We start from the raw sequence: 22,015 nt of genomic DNA on the forward strand, positions 1-22,015 counted from the left end.
AAGAGTGTGTGAAAGATAGAAATATATAGAAAAGGAGAGGCAGGATGGAGTAGTGGAATACAGATCTCACGCTGTCCTGCATCAAATTATAGCTTCACAGAAAGCCCCTCAAGTCAAACAGAACATTTTGTTGTGGATGTAACTCTAATTTTAGTGATAAGTTGTGCTTGCAGTCCACAGGGGCCTTATCATGCCCACTGATTGTGTAACATTACAAACATGCTCTGGGATGGAGCATGATCATTACTTCTTTAAACACTCATTTGTTGAATGAATTTCGAGAAAATTTATCAGCGGATGATTTCGCTTGCTTATTCATTCTATTCAATACAACGATTATGCACTTTTATTATTTTGCCATCTGAATTTGTTTGTGACAGGGACTAATCATGCTCCTGTTTTTGGTGTTGTATTGTGTTTGTTCTTGCATATTTTGATTAGTCTGGTTTCCTGGATGATATGTGACTGTTAAACTTGATTTTTTTCCCCTCTCTTTTAAAAACAATAGCCTGTGTCAGTATCTGTGTCAATTTCTCCATTGCTGATGACAGCTTACCTTAACACAAAAAGGAGAGACTAGTCCAACCAGTAGACTAACTAGTCAGTCAATTCAGATTTGTCTCTGATGAAGCTGGAGTGTCCTCATGTCCGTCCTAATTCCAAGACTCGTCAGTGTCCAACCAGGTGACGCTGGATCTTCTCCAAAGGTGCTTCACCTTTTAGTGACCTGTGCACCCTTGCATCATCTCTGAACATCCACTCACATCAGTCGCTTTTCTGTCTGGAGCGGTTCAGTAACTGTCAATGTCAGTTGTGTATCTTCTTTCAGATTTTTCAGTCAGCTGGCTGCAGTAATCAACACACTTCTTCACATCTCTGCATCAAGAGGCATCCCTGTCGTTACTGTCACTTTGTCAGACTGTCCACTCGTACTCTGTGTACTGTTTTCTCTCTAGATTTCTCAAACATCCTCAGATCTTTCGGCTTCCTTCAATTGTCATGTGCCTCATTCCTTTCAACGTGTCTTTCTTCTTTCTCTCTGCTTCTTTTTCTCTCCCTGTTAGCAGCATTTTGAGTCTCTCTCTCTTCAACAACCGTCTTTCTACTTCCCTCCCTCTCACGCTAAATCTTCCCTCACTTTGGTCTTCAGACAGGAAGTCTTAGTATGTGTTTACATTCTGCTGGAACCCGCACATGCATGCCCATGTACAGTACGCACACACACACACACGCACACACACACCAGTGTTAGAGCACGCATGCACAAATGTATGGACACACTAAATATACTTGGGCACACAGCATCACAAGTACAACTCATACATTAACAATGTGACATCATGTCTAGGTCCATAAAATCCTCATCCAAACCATTAAATGAGACTCAGACTAAAAGGACTACTGTAAAACACAAATGATGGAGATGATGAGATGTCTTCTTTACACTACAGCAATTTTTCATTCATATTATTTCAACTTAGACAGATATTATGGAAACTTAAGTCAATTTTATTTATATAGCCTAAACTAATTGATGGTTAAATTTCAGGAAATATTACATTTGATTCTGCTCTCTTAATGAGCTCCATACTTCTTCTGTGGAGCAATGCAAGAAGGCATATTCAGATATGTGGTCTTTAACAGAGGAGAGCGTGCAGATCTGCTCATGGAACTGGAGTTATAATATGTAACTACAGTGACATACTACTGATTGTGCAGTACATTACATTACATTACAAGAGACACGAGAGGGGAAAAGATCTAAAATATTGTAAAGCACATCCTTTGGGTCAAAACAAACAAAAAAGACAAAGAAAGTTTGTGAACTATATTTTAATGTTCATTTTATTGAAAAAGTTGTTATATATTTTTAGGAAATTTTGTTGCACCCACTTTAAAATCCTTCTCCTCACCAGGATATTGCACAGGCATATTGTTATTTTATGAGTTTATTTAAAGATCTTTTGCCATTTACAGTAAAAAACATTTAGAAGATATTTAGTTTTGAGTGAGAATTCTAAAAGTGGATGTATGAAAAAATATATTTTAATCCTTTGAAAGCACTGCTTGCATGTGTTGTTGGTGCTTCCATAACTCCATAACTCACTGTGTATATTATTATAAATGTGGATATGAATGAAGAGGGACACATGGGATTGAACTGGAGGACAAAGATAGAAAGGCGACTGATTTGTGCTAGATTAAAAAAATAAATAAATAAAAAGCATTACTCACTGAAAACATGTGTCTGATGTATCTGTACACTGGAATACCTTACATTTCTGCAAACATGATCATAAATTTGCAATAAAATAGGTTTGTGATCAAGCATGACTGTGATGCAACAACACTGCCCTGTCATGATTACTGTGACAGCGATGTATGAAAAATAACAAGTAACAATACAAGTTTTAGCCAGTTGTATTAAGCCTATACTGGCTGACATGCACTCTATGAGGACAAGTAGGGAGAAGATAAAACAAAGCTAAATGCTGTGTTAGGTCTTTTCCGTTGTGGATGTCATCTTAGAATTTGACAGGTGATTTGATAAGAGAAGGAATAGAAATGTTCTATCTTTACTAATTTTTTTCCAGAAAATACATAAAAATGATTTTCTTCAAATACATTAAACCAAACTGACATCCCATTTTTTGTTCTTTGTGAAATGTGAGGAGTAAGTAGCTGTAAACGCATTTACAAGCAAAGCAACTGATTAAACTGAAATGATAATTGCTAGCTTTGTCTCCCCTTTTGACTGCTAATTAGGACATGCTGCAAAATAGTGTATCCAGTAAACATATGAATCTAAATATGTCCATACCAGACTAAAAATTGTATCTAAATGTGAGGCTCAGCCTGCCTGTTTATGGCGTATCCCTGGACTTACACTCCATCCATCTCGCAGAATGAGACAGGTTTGTGTGTCCTGGTTTCCTGTCTAGAGGATCATCATCACTCACAGCTTGTCAGTGTTCCTTGGAAAGATCCGGAATAACGGATGTCAGGAGAAGAGCCATGGATCAACCTGTTACTGAAGACAAGCACACAGAGAAGGTGCAGGATGGGGACAGAAAGGGAAAAAGAGAGAAAGAAGGGGGGGCGGAGAAAGAAAAAAGAGACAAAGCAGAAAAAGGACGATTGAGTCTATACATAGATCATTATATGGCGTATGTTTGTGTGTGTATAACCAGAAAAGGGTTCACAAAAGCGTGACTCAGTAAATCCAGAGGAACGGGAAATCTTTGTTTGCGTCAGGAGCCGCCTGAAAATTGATGACAGACGAGAGATGACGAGATTTCTGCACTTTGAAACCCCCTCCCCCGTCCTCTTATGGTTTATTTGTTGGGAATTAGAGAAAGGATGGATGGAGGACTATGGGTGTCCTGCAGCAAAAACTCATTTTCTGGCAAGGATGGTGTTTTTATTCAGCATGAATGAAGTTATGAGAACTGATACAAGCAATCAATTACTTGTATAAATAACCGAACGTATTGTTGAGAAGCAAGTATAAAATGTGAAAGGAAACACATGGCTCACCCACTGCATCTCTTGTGACCTCATTACCCAACACTTCTGAGTATTTGTACTCAACAAAGTGTGACTTTAAGGACCTTTGTAGAAAATGACTTTTCCATACTGTGATGCTGAGAACATTGTCTCTGGGTTGTTTTTTGTTGTTTTGGATTTTTTTGGCACTTACAAAATAAATCACTTCATTATGGCCCAGTAGGTCAGAATTTTTCCAAACCTTAACAATGAACGGTCATGCACTCCTTTCAAGTGGGTCTCTCCATGAGATGGGTCCCAGACTAGCTTTACACTCTTTGCTAAAATAATGGATCAAGTCCCTTTCATTGGAATAAATTAATCTTGCAGTAAAAAAAAGTGGGAGTGATGGAGAAAATAATGTATTGCATTTTTACCGTGAGCTGATATTGCATTGTGTATCCTGCAAAGCCGCATGTCCTGTCACAGCTACACTCTAATCCCAGCTGGTGATTGTTTAACCAAATGTCACACTCGCACAGCACGTACACACATGCCTACAGAAACTTTGTGATTAGCTTCAGACTCGCTGTTTAATTCACTGTCAACCTGACAAAATACAGACTCACAGTCCTGTCCTCACATTTCTGAATGACAAATCTAAACACACACACCCACACGCGCACACACAGACATGCTTGAGCCACAGTTTTGTGCTCATGACTGAGATGAGATGGGTAAAATGATGTTTGTCACTATCTTAAATTTGATATTAAGCCTGGTAGCCTAATCATGACTAATGATTGGGCTCATTTATTTAAAATCTGGCATGTTAAATGTCTGTGACTGAAACTACTATAAGGGAATGTGAGAATCAAAACTGACTCTGAATGGACACAAGTCAGAGGAATGGTGATTGTGATCTACCATGTCAAACCTGACAAATCAATGTCACCTCAAAACAAGCCTTACAAGAAAAAAAAATGCTTGAAATTAAACGTAAGTTATGATTTAGGACGAGGAATTTTATGGGGAAAAAAAAACTGTTCAACCAGCATTGCAGTGTGAGAGCGACTGTGTAGGTGTTACTGGAGCGCAAGAGTCAATCTATCAGTGTTAAAGGAGCAGTGAGAAGAATCGAGAGTTGGTGGAATGTTGAACAGGTTTACTGGCAAGTACAGAAGAAAAACAACATCAGCACAGATTTGTGGATCTGAATCATTGCCTGGAAGCACTGAAGCAGGAATCTTTCAGAGTCTCCAGCAAGGGGTTCTTGAGTTTGATAAGGAAGAAAGATTGATGTACATACAGCAGTACACTGGATCAATGCTGAGAGCTGAAAGGAGTGTTTCAGAAACCAGAGTGAGTCACACTCAACACTTCTGTTTGACACAGTGGAAAAAACTGTGCTAACGGAGGCTCTTTATGGGTGACACAGGTCTGTAAGTTTACACTGATACAGAACATGTATAAATATCAGAATACATTCACCCTTTCTAGTGACAAAAAAACCCCAAAAAAACCAAAACTTCCTTGTATTCAGAGCCGTATACTACTCAAATTCCAAAGAAAACTTTGTACATCTCTTGAATGGAGTAGTTTTGAACATGTAGTAAGCCAACCAACACAGTTCCTTCAGGTTTTGGTAAAACCATCCTTACAAATATGTAGGTCACATACCTGTACAATATGTAGGTCAGGGATGTTGACAAGTTCTCAAAAGGTAGTAGTAGATCATGAAATAAGTGGATCAGTGTTCTTACTGTTGATGCTTTGGACTTTTGACCTGTAACATTCCAAACATCTGCTGAACTGTTGTCACCTATTTGGACTACCTCTGCATTCTGTAGACCATAAACTTGTATTATATAATGAATTTTGATCTCTTGTTTTTAACCTTTATTTACTCTGATGCAATTCAAAATGTCTTGCTTACTCACAGGTAAATAATAGAGTTTGAGAAACATCAGTAAACACACACTTAAAAAGACTCTCTGAATGTTTATTTTCAGACACACACATTGTATTTAGACACATTACTAGATATCATTACTTCAGACTTCAACAGTCCAGTAATAAAAAACTCCAGAAATTCTGTCATTTTACATTCTATTTATCAAGAAAAAAGAGTGATTGGATATGTGTTGGACTGTAACAGCACTTAAAAGTAAAAAGAAGAAAACAGACAAACAATAATGCTGCCCTTTCTTATAACTGCCAGAGTGAAACCTCATAAAAAAATCATGTTTTAATAAAATCCTACCAGAATACATTCATTTTTGTAGTGACGCTCCATCTCACAATAAAACCAGACAGATTAAGGCCCCTTTGGTTCATAAAAGGTGAAAAAGGAAACACGGTGGACGATAAATCTCTGTCACAACTTTTATAAAGGCACTTTAATGGTCAGATCAGCCACAGTCATTGTGTGCACACAGCTGCAAAGGGGGCAAACCCTCTATGGTGAAACAAAGGAAGAGTTTTTCTGAAACAGCTTTATCTATACAAACAAACAGCAAACTTTTCAGACTGGCTGTCAGAGGTTTTAAAAAGACACAGAAAGAAAAAAAAAAAAATCACCTGAGTGATATGCTGCCTGAAAACCTCACCTCATACAGAAGCTGAACTTTCCTCCTTAAGTTAAAGTAACATTTCGAGAATGAACACTTTTCAACAGGCTCCACTTCAAAAATATCAAAATACGTTTCCCTTGACAGAAGAAATTATTATTTTCTCTCTCAGCAGGAAGACACAATGACAAAGTTATTTAATGTAAACACACTATGATCAGGACATGATCAGTTAAGTACAATATCTGTCACCTTCACTAGATACTGGTGTGTGTGTGTGTGTGTGTGTGTGTGTGTGTGTGTGTGTGTGTGTGTGTTCTCTGCATCAGTCAGCCTCCTGTCTGTAGTGTAGGACGTAATAATCATGGACGTACATCAGGACGGCGAATGGCTGACCGATGATGATTGATATCCACACTGCAGCATTGCCATAGTTACCGCGCAGGAAGCGACCAACAAACCAGGCTAATGGAAGCTGAAATGTAAAAAAAAAAAAGGAAAGAAGAAGGAAGGAAAGAAAATACACATAGTGGGTGATTGGGTTTTTAATAACTAATTATTGTCTCATACTTTCTGTGTGTGTATTGTTTTCTGACTTTACATTGTCTGTGTTTCATGACTCAGCACACTGTAACAGGTAAAAAAAAAAAAATAAATAACAAAGTCAGCTGAGACAAAGAGGCACTTAAGTTGCCCATTGTCCTGCCATATTCCCCATGATACACCAAGCATGCCCTGTCATGCTGATGAGGTTATTATTTTTAAAAGTTGATGATACTGGAGCCAAGGCCAGACGCTGAGAGACCCTTTTAAAGTGTCGCATAGGAGTCAAAAGGAACATCACACACTATGTCTTTGTTTTGACTTTCCGTATATATGGACAATGTTTACTAAATCTGTATATTATACTGTCCTGAATTAAATTATATATAACTTAAATATCAGTACAGTACATACAGGTTCCTATAAGTGTATCATCAAGGATACATTGTTGGGTCTTACCTGTGCCATCATGCCCGTGAAGGCCCAAAGTCTGAACATTCTGAGAGGTACACTCACCAAGTACTGACACAAGGAAACAAAAATGACATCATATGAATGTTTAAAATATAATCTGACCACCTACAAAAAGAAAACACTGACCGAACAGAGGATAAGGAATTCTGAGGACACAATTCAGTACACACAAAACTACTGGAACCAGGTATACAGTGATAATGGTCAGAAAGATGGCACTCAGATAAGTTGTCCATCAGGAAAGTGGGGCCAGTCACTGTAGTTTAGCCTAAGCAGGTACGATATTTATATAAAGCAAGACCTGCTGCCAAGTATCTGCTCGTTGCTTTGGTGAAAATGGGATTTAAAGATGCATTAAGGTCAGAGAAACGTTTTTGTAGTAACTATTATTATGACTAGTGGAGCTATAAAAGCAAGGATGACGGCTGAATTACTGAGCAGGCCACAGCTTTCAGATTAAACTGCCTATCAGACTGGGAGGGCCAACCACAGTAGTTTAGGCTTAAGCAGATACAATGAAGACATAAGACCGGGGCAAGCTTCCCGAGTATCTGTTCTTTGCTCAAGTGAGTGCCGGATTCAAAAGGTACATTAGATCAGGTCTACTACAAACTGATTTCGCCTGCCACGGGACTCAGCAGATTTATGACTGCACAGTCAAATAATAGGACAACTCATTATTTAGCATGTATACTGAGCTTCCATTTGATGTTCACCCAACTCTTGGCACATATTATTGCATATTGAGAACCATCTACAGTGTCAACATAGACAAAAGGTAATTGCAATCAGAGCTCTTACCTCATGGAAGAAAGCCGACAAGAAAAAGACAGCTGATTGGCTGACTATTTTACTAAATCCCCTCCTAAGCAGAGGCTTGTAAAAGTGGCTGCAAGACAAACAGAAAAACAGAATTTGAACTGGGTCGTTGGACATATACTGTAAATCAGTAAATCATACAAACTGACAAAGGTTGTAGCAATGGCTTGAGGACAATTATTTTACTTATTTGTTTCATCATTAATGTATGCATACATCAAGGAGAGAGACATACTAAAGGTATACTCAACTATGTTAACTCTCTTATGTGCTGTAATTCTCCCTCCTCGACAGGAAGCAGACTTAAAACAGAATTTAATTTACTTTATCTTGTCTACTGTAACCTCACTGCTGCCATGTTAGCATACATGGAAAAGGCTGCAGGCGCTGAATTTATTACTACCACTTACTCTCTCACAGCCAGATGAATCACTTTCCCAAATACATCCGTGTGCCTTTTGCATTGTGCAGTTCTATAAATTTCATTCCTCCTTCTCAGTGTGTTAGTGTGTGAATAACTCACCGCAGACACCACTTGTGTACGGGGATGTTCCAGTTCTGCCAGAAATATGTCACAGACTCAGAGTTCCTGAAAGATGAATCAGAAAAACAGAGTACTGGAGCATCACAGGGTCTATATAATGGATCTGAGGCAGGTAGATCAATATTAATGAACTGAATTGTTGGATTACAGTACACCATGTGACATAAAATGAAGCATCTGCAAAACTTTCTTTTTCTTTTAACTTGGTTTTAAATGTTACATAACTTTCCACGCTCTTGTTCTCAAAACAACAACCCCCCCTACCCTCCATCAGTTAAATATGTATGCTAACATACACTCTGTGTGCAACTCTGAACTGTATAGACTCAGTCTGTCATTCAGCACAGTCCACCACTTACCATAAAACTGAGCACAGAAACAAAGACACACAGAAACTTACCACCAGTCCTTGTAGAACTGTCTGTCTCCAAAGTGCAGAAGCTCAGCTGTGAAGTTCATAGACGAGTGGAAGAACCAGTAGAAAAACATCAGCCACAGCAGGTGATTAGGAACCTACAAGAAACAAATACATAAGAAAAAATCTGCAAGATACATTTTCAAACTAACTAACAAGTAAAAGCATAATGCAAAACCTGTTTCTTAGTCACACTTTCAACACAGTCAATGTGATAAATGTGATAATATGCAATATGCAGTATATTATCCCTTATTCTTACATAGTGTCACAGTAGCATTCAGAAAGACTATGAACAATGAAATAAGGTGGTTTTGCTTCTAAAAATCTCCTGCCAGAAACCAACACTACAGCTGTATTTTGTAATGCTCCGTGTGCTCTTTAATCCTATGTGCTGGTCACCATCTCAAGCATGACAACAAATAACATAAGTAAATGGTTCTACATGTAGCATTTAAATACATGTGTTTTTACTCACAGCCAGTCTTAAAAGTCTCTCGGTCATTCTGGACAGGTCCATGTCCTACAGAGGAGAGACGGAGTGAATAGCAAACGATGCACAGCAGCACTTTGAAACATGACGCCATGTTGTTTTGTGCAGTATAAGCTCCACTGTCACTCTGTCTTTCTTACCTCTAGTGGTTTCATTGAACTTTGAATGATGGGAACCATCCACTGATATAAAGAAAGTAAAAAAAAAACAGTGTCAGAACATTTTCACTTAAAAAAAAAAACATTTTACAAGGCAACAAAACCACCACCTCACATCAGGAGGTTTAAGGTTTTTTGTATTGATATAAAAGTTATGACATTCAAAAACTTGAAATGTGAATGGACAGACAAATACATCGGTTGTGGGTAACATTATAAGACTGTACCTGCTGAGTGAGAGCAACTAACAGCTGAGTGAAGAAGAGCTGGGGAGAAAGTCACACATCAGTAGAGTAAGTGATATGATTTCACAGAAATCAATCATTTACAATAATCAACCAGAGCAGGGATGAACAATATGGATTTTTTCTAAGCCAATACCAAAGACCAATAATTACTTGCTTCACATGGCTGATACTGGTAACATAACCGATAATTTCACGTTTTTGTTTTTAAAAAAGAAGTTGATAACCTGCAGTTTATGGACACATGAGGGTATAGATGCAGTGAACAAAGATGGATGATTTAATATTCCATAGCTCTAATAAGACTTAATAAGTCTTTTCTCTCTTCTTGGAACCCTCTTGGTCATGGATTGATAACAGGCAGTGAGGTACTATGACCCTTTCAAAGTTATGTATTATTACTGGAAACGCATAAGTAATTCTTTAATGAGAACAGGCGCAGTTTATATATCTGACCGTCTGACTGCTCCTGTTGCTTTCCCTGATGGGCTTGTTACCACGTCACCAGATTTCAGCATTTAACTTCCTGTATAAAATATAATAATCGCCAATAATCATTCCCAAACTGCAAAATCATGAATCCATGTTTTCCTTTAAACCAGCAAACTTACAGAAAAAGTAAATCATTATCCTGTACACCCTTTGCTTTGCTTAAAGACTTAACAGCTGTGTAATTGTACTTGCCCTACATTTTTTTGGAGATGAAAAAAACATATGATATTGAGATATGTCCTCACCATCTCAAACAGTCTCCTCAGCAGGAAACTCATGCGAATCTTAGGCGAGCGAGGGAAGTTGAGCTCGTAGCACAGCGTCGGAGCAAAGACAAAGTAGTACATGTCTGTGGAAATGGAGCTTAATGTGAGATGAGAATAAAATATGTGACATAATAAAAACATATGATAATGTGGAAGCAGTACATCATCAATAAAGTTTAGTACAAACAGCTAAAGGGTGTATTTGAGTACCTCTGATGGTGAGGTTTCCAGGGTAACACACCTTTTGGTCGCCCCCGGTGAGGTGCTGTGCTGAGGGACCTGTGGGCAGAATTAAACACAATATTGCAAAGTATATGTGAAGCGGTTATGCATTATATAGAAGTACAGAGAAAAAAATAATGACAAGTGTAGAAGTTGATATGCAACAATTTCTTGCATAAATAAAATTTGCACATGGTGCTGTGAGAATTCCTGTATGCTGAACTGTAAAACTTGCATTTCATCAAAGAGCTGTAGTACCAAGTACCTGCCATTAGATGTCACTGTAACAGCATGAGCAAAGGATTACAAAGAAATTCAAAACACATACAGAAACTGTTTTTAAAATGAGCAAGTCGTGCCCTTCCCAAAGCATGTATGTGCATGTGTGTTCGTGACTTACAAGACAGCGACCTGACCAGCTTCCTGGCCTTGACGGTGCTTAGTTCTCTGCACCACATGTTGACGTCCTTATAGGAATACAGCTTCAGAAAGAGGATGGTGTAAGTACCAAGAACGAATGCACCACCAACTGAGAGAGAGAGAGGGAGAGAGAGAGAGAGAGAGAGAGATGACAACCTAACCAACCGATTTAGTGTGCTTAAGTAAGGGAGGATGAGGAAGCAGAGAAGAAGAAATTAGTGGAAACAAGTAAAAAAGAAGGGGAGGAGAAGGAGAAGAAAGTGAGCAAAAAGGGTGAGGTGGAGGATGGAAGGAAGAACAGGAACATGACAGAAAGCAAGAGAAAAACAAAGAGAGAGAAACAGAGGTTTTAAGGAGTGAAAAATGAAGGGAAAGAGAGAAAGCGAGGTCATCATTTGATCTTGAACAAACAGCAAAACATGCCCAGTTAAATTAATATCCCAACTCAAAGTATGAGAGCAGTTTAACTGTGCCAAGGACATTATTATACAGTCACCACATTTACCATGTTGTTGTTGTTTGCGTGTGTGTGTGTGCACACACTGTGTCAGTGTTCCTCTTTGTCAGCAAACCTAAATAATGATTTAATATTTAAAGCAGCTGCAAGAAACTTTTTGATTCTGACAACCTCTGTGGACAAAATGGGTATGAGCATCATTATAACATAACATTTAATAACTGGAATATGACAAAGGTGAAAAAAGCAAAGTTTGTTTGAGTATCATTCATGTGATCCTGTGGCTAACACATTCATCTGCTCAGTAATAGCAAAGGTAACAGTAATTTTGTTGAGCTCATGCTTAAGTTCCCCAGTAATATTTTAATAATAATAAGCCAACAGCAAGACACAGCTTGGGAGTGAGGCCAACATAAAATGTGATGTCATAAGCCAGTTGTTCTGCTACCATCTGGCAACACAGAAGAATCCGCTGCCTACTGAGCAGCTTCTTTCCTCAGGCTGTGAGATACCTCAAGTCAGCATCAGCACTCCAGCATAAATAGTTTTAATTGTCAGAATTAGACTCTGTGTCAGGCATGAAGTATAACTAAATAGAAATATCCAGTCTTCCTGCTTAAGTTCTTGTTTGCTTATATAGCTCTTATCAAGGCATCAGTATCAAACTCAAACTGTTGTACAAGATCAGACTTGTCTCCATGACGAGTACTGGTCCCAAACAGGTCTGATGCGCACAATCACACACACACACACACACACACACACACACACACACACACACACACACACACACAGAGGCCGACTGAGCATAGTTGCCCACCATATGCTTGGAGGCCATACACCAACATGCTTATACCCACACACTCATGTATGTGCACAAACATGGAGAGACATGCAAATAAAGACAGCCGATATGCCAAGAGGATGAGGTGGAGGTCAGCACACCTGGCATCAAACCACAGCAGATCTTATCCACGAACCATCTGGCTCTTTGTGGCTCCTAGACAACCAGATTGGTTCCAAGACAGTCGCTGTAGATAGCCATAACAGAAACAGCGAGAGGCGGAGTTCAAGTGGAAAAACATACCACAGGAGTTGATTGTCACACACCCACCAGAATAACTGCATGTGAACTGACAAACATCCACTCTAAATATTCAAATATCTCAGCTAGCCTGATTATTCTGCTTTGGGTTGTTGGGTTTTATTTTCTGTCAGCAGACTCTAAAATAGCAAAGACTGGGAGCATAATGATTCAAAGATTAAAATGCTTCATTTTTTCCACACTCTTTTCCACGTGTCTCTCTCCTCTTTTGGGAAGGCTCTGATCAGGGGTAAAAAGTTCAAACTTGTTCCGCCACAAGAAATACCAGCCTTAGCTCAATCTTGAAACATGATACCTGACAAATGTACCATCAATGCCAATGTGACACGCCTTGCTTTCAAGCCTGAGTAATAATCTAAGTTTGGATCTGAGCTTAGAAATCTAAAGGGAAATTGTTTTTTACCTGACTAAAAGCGGAAGCAGAAGATTTCTACTTATCTCATTCTGTGCACTGAGACCTATTGGTGTACCTACAATCAAAGCTGAAAATCTGTTTTTCTTCCTTTGGAGTCCAAATGCCTGTCCCAGGATTATGTTCCCTCACAGTTCACTTCTGGCTCTCTGTCAATTGTTTCTTCATGAACAAGTGCAGCGAAGTCAGTGAAACAAGTGCAACAAAATGTACATTAAACACACTGGTTAATGTGCGGTGGCATATTGAGTTGCATCATTTATTACTCCCCTTACTAAATACTTCTTGTCTTATTACTATAAACATATAATAGCTGCAACACAGATCCACAGTTGGTTTTTTAATGAGGTGTGTGCTATGGCTGAATGCTGGCTGTGTAAGCGGTGTCCAGTAAATGCAATAGACACACACACAAATATCTGTACATACACACACCTGCCCTCTGTCATTGCCCTTCCTGTGTGAACAGCAGCGCAGAGAGGAGAACAGACAGACAGATGGACTAACTCCTTTACTCCTTCACCTCCCAGTGAGAGACCAGATGAGAGGAGTATAAACCAAATGGGAGAATAAAGAATCAAAATATCATGTCAAATAACACTAGAAACTCACAGTCTCATGATCCAGGCAAAGTTAGAGATGTCCCAACTAAAGACTGAAAAATAAAAGACTAAGACTAAGCCAAAAATCTGAGCTCAATATATGATGCTAATGGTATTAAACACTCATACTGTGGATCATAAGTGACATGTGAAATATTTAACATGTTCATGTTCTTTACTTTTCCCAGTCAGAGTGGGGAACAGTGAGGCTTCTTGTGTGACTATCGATGATGCCACAAGAAGAATGCACTTTATCTTTAATAGCGTATTACTCCAAAATATCCTCCAAAAAAATCGACATTAACTATGACATTAAAGTACTGATTTTATGTTAATAATATACACAAGATATAAAGTATTGTGTAAATACATTATGCCTACAGAGTCTCGCTCCACCTCCTTGCACTGAGCATAATACAACTGCAAAAAAAGTGTCAAAACACTAAATTTTCTAAACATGACACAACAATAACATTATTGTGAACTCTTGTGGACAAGGTAATCATCTAGGGAAAAATCAGCCTTACTCCAAAATGAGGAACACTAAGCTTGCTGTGATACAATTTCTACATTTGGTGAATGTACGAATTTCCTGTTGCATGCAACTGGATTGACCGTAACATTTTAGTGGATGTGAACACCTGTATATTTTAAATGCAACATATGCACATCAGGCACTTTTTAAAAAACTGGATGATATTTTCAGTGAACCACTTGAGGGAATACAGTGTGCTAGTGAATCATGTCATGTAAAGTACCGCTAATTTATCATGGGTGAATTGTATCGTTTGTGAAGGGCGGCAATGGTTTCTGTCAGGCAGCCTGATGAAGACAGAAGAAGATGACCCTTGGATGACCCTGTGCTGCAAACCACCCCTACTTTGGCATCTCTCCTCTCCTCTCCTCCCCTCTCCTCTCTTCTCCTCTCCTTTCTGCCAGCTGGAAATAATCCAGTTGTGACCAACTGGTCCATTACCACTAACCGACTCCAATTATGACTCTGTATAAGAGATGTCTTTTACTGCACCATCAAACTGGTCGACTGTTTCTCTGAAGGGTAAAGATATGAATGTCCTCTTAATCTTTATTACAGTTACATTATTTTCTGTTTTATACCCATGGTTACATTGTAAACTACTAATAAATGGATAACGGTTCTGCCGGGTTACAGATGCTACTATGTTAGTCACCAATTTGTCACCAATTTGTTATGTACAGTAGGAAGTAGTAATAAGGAAGGGACAGTATTTTCAGATTTTACCTGAGGTCATGGAGGGCACCAGCAGAACCACGGCAGCAGGGAACGTTAGCATGATGGCCAAGTTAGCGCAATGGACCAGAAATCCCACAAGTTCACTGAACGAACCCTGGGATGAAAGAGAGAAGCAGAGACGGACAGCAGGAGTTTTTTTTAAACTAAATCTTATAAACAGCACGATGTCCCATTTTAAAATCACCGTCACTTGACTAGCTGAATTCATTTTGTTTGCAGATTTTTGAGTTTAGCCATTTGTTGTTGAGCTTATCCTAAAGAGATAAGAGGAATACAGCAGATAAACACGGAAGTTTTAAACTTTTGTTCGCTCTGCTTTTGAATAGGCCATATTTTAAGTTACGGTGGCCTATTAAAGTTTTAAAAAGCTCATGATGTTCCATAATCATGCCAAACAGACAGCATAACTGAATATGACCTAAATGCAGATGGTGAAACTAATTTCACATTTAACATTTGCAAAAGCAATTTTGAGAAGGGTCAGCTAGTCGGTCGGTTTTAGAGAACAATTTTAGAAAAATAATAATAATAATAATCCCTACTGGGAGTTGTGGAAGTGCTCTGAATTCAGCAGTGTGGTTGAAATCATCAGTGCTCTGATGTTTAAGTGCAAACAGGGTTCCCCCACTCACCTTGGACAGCTGCCTCTCTGTGTAAAGAGCCACCACAATGAACATGTTGGACACTGTCAAAACACAATGAGATATTCGTGTCAGTTCCTCTAAAACAGTCCATATTCCATTTTTCATCCTGCACAGACCTGCAGGACAAAAGTGTGAATATGAATCTACAGTATGTCTTTACTTTACTGCACAGACCTGCAGGACAAAAGTGTGAATATGAATCTGAGAAAAAAGAAAACATGTCTTAGTAAGCTTTCATACAGTATGTCTTTACTTGCGGTCAGTAACACTGAACTTTAAGTGTAAGGTGGTTATTCTCTAATTCATGCAATTAAAAGAAAACACCAATAAGTTACATTGCTGGTATAAAATGTGAAAAATTGGCACAGTATAGAGAAAAATAGTACAGAGAAATAAATATAAATAATTAATTATATTATAAATAATTATTTCAGGGGCCAATTATGAAGTTCCTGAAGCAGCTGTAATTCTGATCATGTGTTGTAGGTTGTTGCTGCTTGGTGAAGACCTCATTTCTACAGATTGCCAATGTTTTCTGATCAATTCAAGCAGATTATTTTGTCAATATTTTTGCTGAGCACATCAGGAAAAGAAAAATGTTGCATCTACCACATATGCAAAAGACTGAGATTCAACAAGATTCTAATTTTTTGGTCCTGAACTTAAATAAAAAAAGCTTTTCAACTGCCTTTTCAGCAAGATCCTGTTCTCACTTACATAAAACAGTCTCTCTTTTTCCTCTCTCTCTCACACACACAGAGTCACAGACTCTCACATGATTACACACTGAAAGAAATGAGGCAGCACTAACAAAGCATGTGTGTGGCAAAGCAACACCAACTGCTTGATAAAGTGACAAAGTGAGTGCATTTGTGCACACACACACACACACACACACAATTTTATTTCTATTATTGTCAAAATTTGCTTTGCATTAATCAAACAGCAATACAATCCACATTTTTGAATGGACCAGGTTACATTTGAGCCAAAAATAGCATTTAGTGCCCAATTTTTTCTTCCTTCTTTATTATGCATCGATTGTTGCCACGAAGCCTGATTCTATGTGGAGCAAATTAGGCTAAAATTTATGTAGATTTTTCCTTTTGATCGTGTACTAGTATCAGCTTCAACTGCAGTTTCACTGCAGAATGAACTTATGGATACCTCTGGTATGCAGATTGCTCATTTTCCTGACTAGACTTGGCTGAGACACACTGATGGCACATAATTGCAGCAATTGTTCCATTTTAAAACCCCAATCAGAGCATGAGCATGTCAATCCATCCAATCTAGAGTGAACAGATGTCTTAACTGTCACACATCATGATTACTGGATCTTATCATCGCGTCATCAATGAAACCAACCATTAGCATTGCCATCCCAAATCAGTTTGTTTATTTGCTCGACTACATGCTTATTTCTGACCTCACGAAAACCCTCATACTACGAAGGGACAAGAAGGTTCTCAGAAGGAACAAATACCTCATGCAAAATTTGCCCATACAGCAATCTAATCATGTACAAGTGAAAAGTATTTTATTCAGCTTGTCATAAATTGCAGCTTTTAGATAAAGTATGCATCACTTCACCAGGTTCATACAAAGATGCTTATTGTAATTACAAGAGATTCTGTATTTAGGTAAATATCACATTTTATCTTAATCCTAAAAGCATCTCTACAACATAAACAAAAATCGCATACAGCCAGAGGATGAACTATTTGAAATTTCCTGTGAGCACTAGAGCCTTTTAACACACATACAACATACAAGTGGCAGCATTACTAAACATTCTGATTTGGTAATGTTATTATTCATTTCTGCATCATTTGCTGAGCTAATAAGAAGGTCAAAAAGAGCAAAATCCCAAGAAGGCTGTGTAAGATATTTTATCAAAATAATAAGATTCTGTTCTTCATCACAAGGCAAGACTCTATCCTTTCCAAAGTGCAGATACCTTAGGAAATATATAACACGCTACTGCTAATGTTTTAATCTTTTTTTGGAAGCAGGCCTGTTGAGCATCTTTGACAAACAGCAACTACTGAGCCCATATGTGCATCACAGTGGAACAAACAGCACCATTTAGCACCTGTGAGACACGCGTAATAAACCTTCCATCAAATATCTACAGAGCAGCTTGTGCGAAATATCAACAGACTTGTAAATTCATTTAGGCCAAAACGTAATACATGCAAGGCTTGTTTTCCAAACATTTTGCTGATAGGCTGCTGGTATATAAAGGTCTCTCATTTTCTATGTGTATGTAAGAGTGTAAGTGTGTAAGATACTGCAGTGACTCTAGCAGCACTGAATGCCCCATGGGTCTGAGCTGCTTTGCTGTCCATGCTACTCACCTGTCCCTTAACCATCTTTAGTGCAGTCATTCACCTGAACTCACCCATCTCTTCCTCCCTCCCTCCCTCCCCTCTGGTCCCCTGTTGATGCAGCACTTTGCATCATCTTCTTCCCTCACTCCTTTATTCTCCCTATTTTCTCATTTCTTTCCCTGCCTGTAGAGCTTCCATCACTTCATCATTTCTCTTCCATTTAACACCCACCCCATCTCTCTCTCTCTCTCTCTCTCTTTCTCTCTATCTCTCGCTCTTTCCGCAGCACAGCACTGGTGTGCAGTATATAGGCCAGGTGATTGTCCCTCTAGAGACATTGTGAGCTGCAGCCACGGCAGACTTTCACTGCAATATACCATGAAAATAAATATTGAAAACCTTCCACTATACTGTGTGCTGTGTCTTAAATTGAGGCATAGCTTGAAAAAGTTTACCTACCAATCACCACGCATGCTGCTGGCCAGCTGTAGGGATCATTCAGAAACAAGGAAATCACCTGAATAGGATCCACCAGAACACCGTACCTGGAAAAAAGAAGGAAATGGCCAAAATCTTAACTAAAATTGCTGGAATACAGTATTACATACAATATTAACGATTTGTAAGAGCAGGAAACGCACGGTGTGATTGATAACATTAAGGGTGGCTCTATTATATTAAGAGTTACAGTACACCACTGCAGTCCCTTCTGTGTTAATTATAACTGTGCTTCCTTTTCAAGAGATATCACAATGTCACCCATGAAAAAGATCTATGGTCAAAATAAAGTAATAATGAGACACGTAAGGATAATAAAAGGCTCTCTGTAAGTGATATACTGGGTAAAAGCACACATGAAAACTCTTGGACTAACAAGTAACAATTAATGGTGATGATTAATGTGAAAAAGACAGGAATTTAAAAAAAATATAGACACCTTACTCACCTTAACAGATTTTCTAAGAAGAGGCGAGCATTACTCAGCACCTGCAACACAAAGGTAGAGTTAAAGCCGACTGCCTGGTGGATGTATTTCCGTTCTGTCCATTTTTCTCTATTTGTGTGTCTTTCATGTGTTCATATTGTCATATTTTCTCTAGCTGCTCACTTCTTTCCTGCCTCTTTCTCCCAATATCACATCTCTTTCCTCTGCTCTAACTGTTTCCCCTCTTCTTCATCCTTCTCCTCCTTGCATTCTTTTTTTTATCTCTCATTCTCACCCTTCTTCTTTCTAAATGGATTGTAATATCTCATTACCCAGCACAAAGGCTCTATGTCCGGGGATTGGATAGAAGTTCAGTGGGAATGAAGGAAAACCTCCTGCGTTGAACACAACGATGTTCAAAGCCTGGATTAACCAAAGGCTTCGCTAGTCTCATCTTCTCTCCTATACTGTCACTTCTGCACAGTGGAGGAACAGCTGCAAAAACTGTCGAGCTCGACATATACCTGATAATGATATTGAACTATTTTACTGTGGCTGCAAACAATTTCACTAATTTCCTGTGTTTTGATTACTTCATGAAACATACATTTGTCCCTATGCAAATGATCTGCCTGGTGTATAACATGTTTGATTTAAACTATGAATTGTGGTTGACAGGTCTTTATGTAAAAAACTGCAACTTCCTAAGGCTCAGTGTTTATTTTGCAGTGTGGTTAAGCCGGCACAAAACCGGATTTGTCACAGAATCAGACAATCAGTGAGTCTGTCTGAAAACAAGTGGTTATTTATAAAACAATCTAGACCAATTATTCTTTATTTCATGTAATTCTGATTTGATTTGCACCGAATTTGCAAAAATGAAAGACAAAGAAACTTTAAAACATATGACATGAAAAGGTACCAGGACACAGAGTTCAGTTTAGATAAAATAGATGGATTAGCACTTTTATTCAAATCATTGTTTTAAACTAGCTATACAGACTCAAATACTATGCCAATAGAATTGTTTTTCCCCTTCTGTAGCTGGCTAGCACAAGGTGTATTACTACTACCACCATCTGAACAAATGGATGGATATTTTGCTTAGCTTAAACAGGATAAACCATAGTTCTGTGACTGTCTCTCTCTCTCTGTACTCACATGTGTCTAAATGCTACAAGCTGAACAAGGCCGCATTGCTGCATTAGTGAAATCACAATTACTCGGGTTTCTGAAGGATTTGTCACCATCCCACGTACAGTACGCCTGTATTAAATGTTTACACTACAACACAGCATCTACATTTTATTGATCTAATGTGTCTGATTTTTTTCAGAAAGTGGCTGTCAAAATGTTTTTTTGCTGAGATCCAAAACAGATATAAAAGGATGTGTTTTCAAATGTATGTGGTGTCATGAACATTATATGTTCCTTCATGTGTGTGTGCAAACATTTGTCTTACCAGCATGACCACACACCAGTTAAGTATCCCTCTGTAGTTATTATATCCACTGGCTGAACTCAGGAGAGACTCCTGTGTCTTATGACAACTGCAGACATACATTGAATGGATAAATAAGTGGAACAATTAAGAATGTCATGAGCTTAAGCTCCATTTTTGTTTGACAGCAGAATCATATTAATTGCATGTCAAATGATGAATATTGGGAAAAACCAAATTTCCTGTTGTCTCACACTAATTTGCTGGCAATCATAATGAGAACAAAGAAAGGAAACAAGATGGAATATAACACCAGAAAAAAACAAAACAAAAAACAAAAGGCTACACTCAATAATGAAAATGTTGTGACAGGAGCTCAGAAAAAAAAGGTAAAACTGATCTCATTTTCCAAAGGTGTGCCCACTATTTCATTTGCCTAAGCAACAATAAATTATGGTCCACTAATTTCCTGCATGCTCATATCAAGTAGTGCTTAATTAGTTCACAGGGTATACTTTGCTTTATATACCAGACCTAAGGAGATTAAGCTATCCCAGAGTTCCACCTTATTCATGGGGCCCCTATTAGTTACGCCCCTGCGCGAAACAACCCACGAGGCACATTACAGCTGTCAAAGACACAAATACTTCTACTATGGTCGTGCAGAGTAAGTGTTAAAGTTTTGTTATTCTAACAAGCAGCACTAAAAAAAGCGACAATTTAAGCATGAATGAATGGGCGACAACAGAAACCCAAACCAGCGGGACGAACTGGCACTGACCCACTCTAACTGCTTGCTAATGTTACACACGCAGACTAACGAACGTTAATTGCTATTTAACCGGTAATAATGACAGCTTAAATTGAGGTAACGTTAGCTGCAGGCTTTTTTCTAGAAGCCGCCCGGTACCCTTTTGATCCCAAAACGCAAACTTTCCTCAAAAGAAACAGCACTTTGTTAGCAAAGGTGTCGCAACTCACCTCAGGCTGTCACTCAGGTCATTCCTGCGTTTCTTATTTTCACTCTTTGACTTAGACCGGGCTGTCTCCAGTGAATGGTCACGCTTTCCCGGGCCGTTGTCTCTGCTAATGTCAGCCGTCACTGAGCTCTGACACGCCGCAGCAGACCTCCCGTTCATCGGCAACACACTCGCACTCTTTGACGTCGTCAAATTCGCCTTTCTTCTGCGAGTCAAAGTCCCGGTAGCCTCCGAGTCACCCATGATGACAAAAAACCTCCACTATAAACCGACTGTAAGTTTGCTTCTCCTTTTTTTTTTTAAGTTTGCTTCTCCTTCTTTACTTCGGATAGTCGCATGCCTGTTGCTGCTAACTCAGCCCAGGAGAGGGAAGTGAACCAATTGCCAAACAATCCGCCCTAAGCTCAGATTTCCGTACAGTTGACATGGAAGTAGGAGTGTATTCATGACGCTACATAAAGTGACAGTAGGCAGGTACTGTGCAACCGTTACTGTAGCCGACAGGTGAGTCAGTGTGGTTTAGTCACAGAAGGCATTATGAGGAATTGTTTGTCTGCGTGCGAGCTTGGACTCCACCCAGCACAGAGAAATGCAGAGTAGATGTATTGTTGTTTGCAGCATCTCTCATTTCATCCAGCACTGTGCATCTGGTGCATGATAAATGCCAACAGCAGGGTATGAGAAAATAGAATAAAA

General features: G+C 38.8%; 1 protein-coding gene and 1 long non-coding RNA gene across 4 annotated transcripts in view; one reads left to right on the forward strand and one right to left on the reverse strand.

Annotated features, from left to right (window-relative positions):
- Nucleotides 1–5,472: 5,472 nt before the first annotated feature.
- dgat1b (diacylglycerol O-acyltransferase 1b) lies at nt 5,473–21,894 on the reverse strand. The gene is made up of 17 exons (XM_046398976.1): nt 21,321–21,894; nt 20,361–20,448; nt 18,920–18,960; nt 18,433–18,518; nt 15,629–15,681; nt 14,985–15,090; nt 11,128–11,256; nt 10,716–10,784; nt 10,485–10,588; nt 9,730–9,768; nt 9,485–9,526; nt 9,330–9,374; nt 8,837–8,949; nt 8,416–8,481; nt 7,875–7,962; nt 7,059–7,121; nt 5,473–6,531 (listed from the first exon to the last, which is right to left on the reverse strand). The coding sequence occupies exons 1-17, from the start codon at nt 21,560–21,562 to the stop codon at nt 6,382–6,384; spliced, it is 1,524 nt and encodes a 507-aa protein (XP_046254932.1). The 5' UTR covers nt 21,563–21,894; the 3' UTR covers nt 5,473–6,381.
- The window catches only part of LOC124064478, a 93,254-nt gene continuing 92,694 nt past the window's right edge, over nt 21,456–22,015 (forward strand). For 2 of the 3 annotated variants that reach the window (XR_006844264.1, XR_006844265.1), the window contains exon 1: nt 21,456–21,593. This is a non-coding gene — a long non-coding RNA (uncharacterized LOC124064478). Of the gene's footprint in view, nt 21,594–21,689; nt 21,824–22,015 lie in introns of those variants that run through there. The other variant, XR_006844266.1, reaches the window with a different exon arrangement.

This window comes from Scatophagus argus, chromosome 9 (assembly GCF_020382885.2).
Source record: "Scatophagus argus isolate fScaArg1 chromosome 9, fScaArg1.pri, whole genome shotgun sequence".
Classification (NCBI taxonomy): Eukaryota; Metazoa; Chordata; class Actinopteri; family Scatophagidae; genus Scatophagus; species Scatophagus argus.

What these genes read in the sequence shown, in the direction of transcription:
- dgat1b (XM_046398976.1), bottom strand. Translation starts at nt 21,562, where the DNA reads ATGGGTGACTCGGAGGCTACCGGGACTTTGACTCGCAGAAGAAAGGCG. An exon ending in ACTGGTGTGTGGTCATGCTG is followed by an intron (nt 18,961 to 20,360) that starts GTAAGACAAATG and finishes TTTGTGTTGCAG; the next exon opens with GTGCTGAGTAATGCTCGCCT. An exon ending in GGTGCCCTCCATGACCTCAG is followed by an intron (nt 11,257 to 14,984) that starts GTAAAATCTGAA and finishes TCTCTCTCTCAG; the next exon opens with TTGGTGGTGCATTCGTTCTT.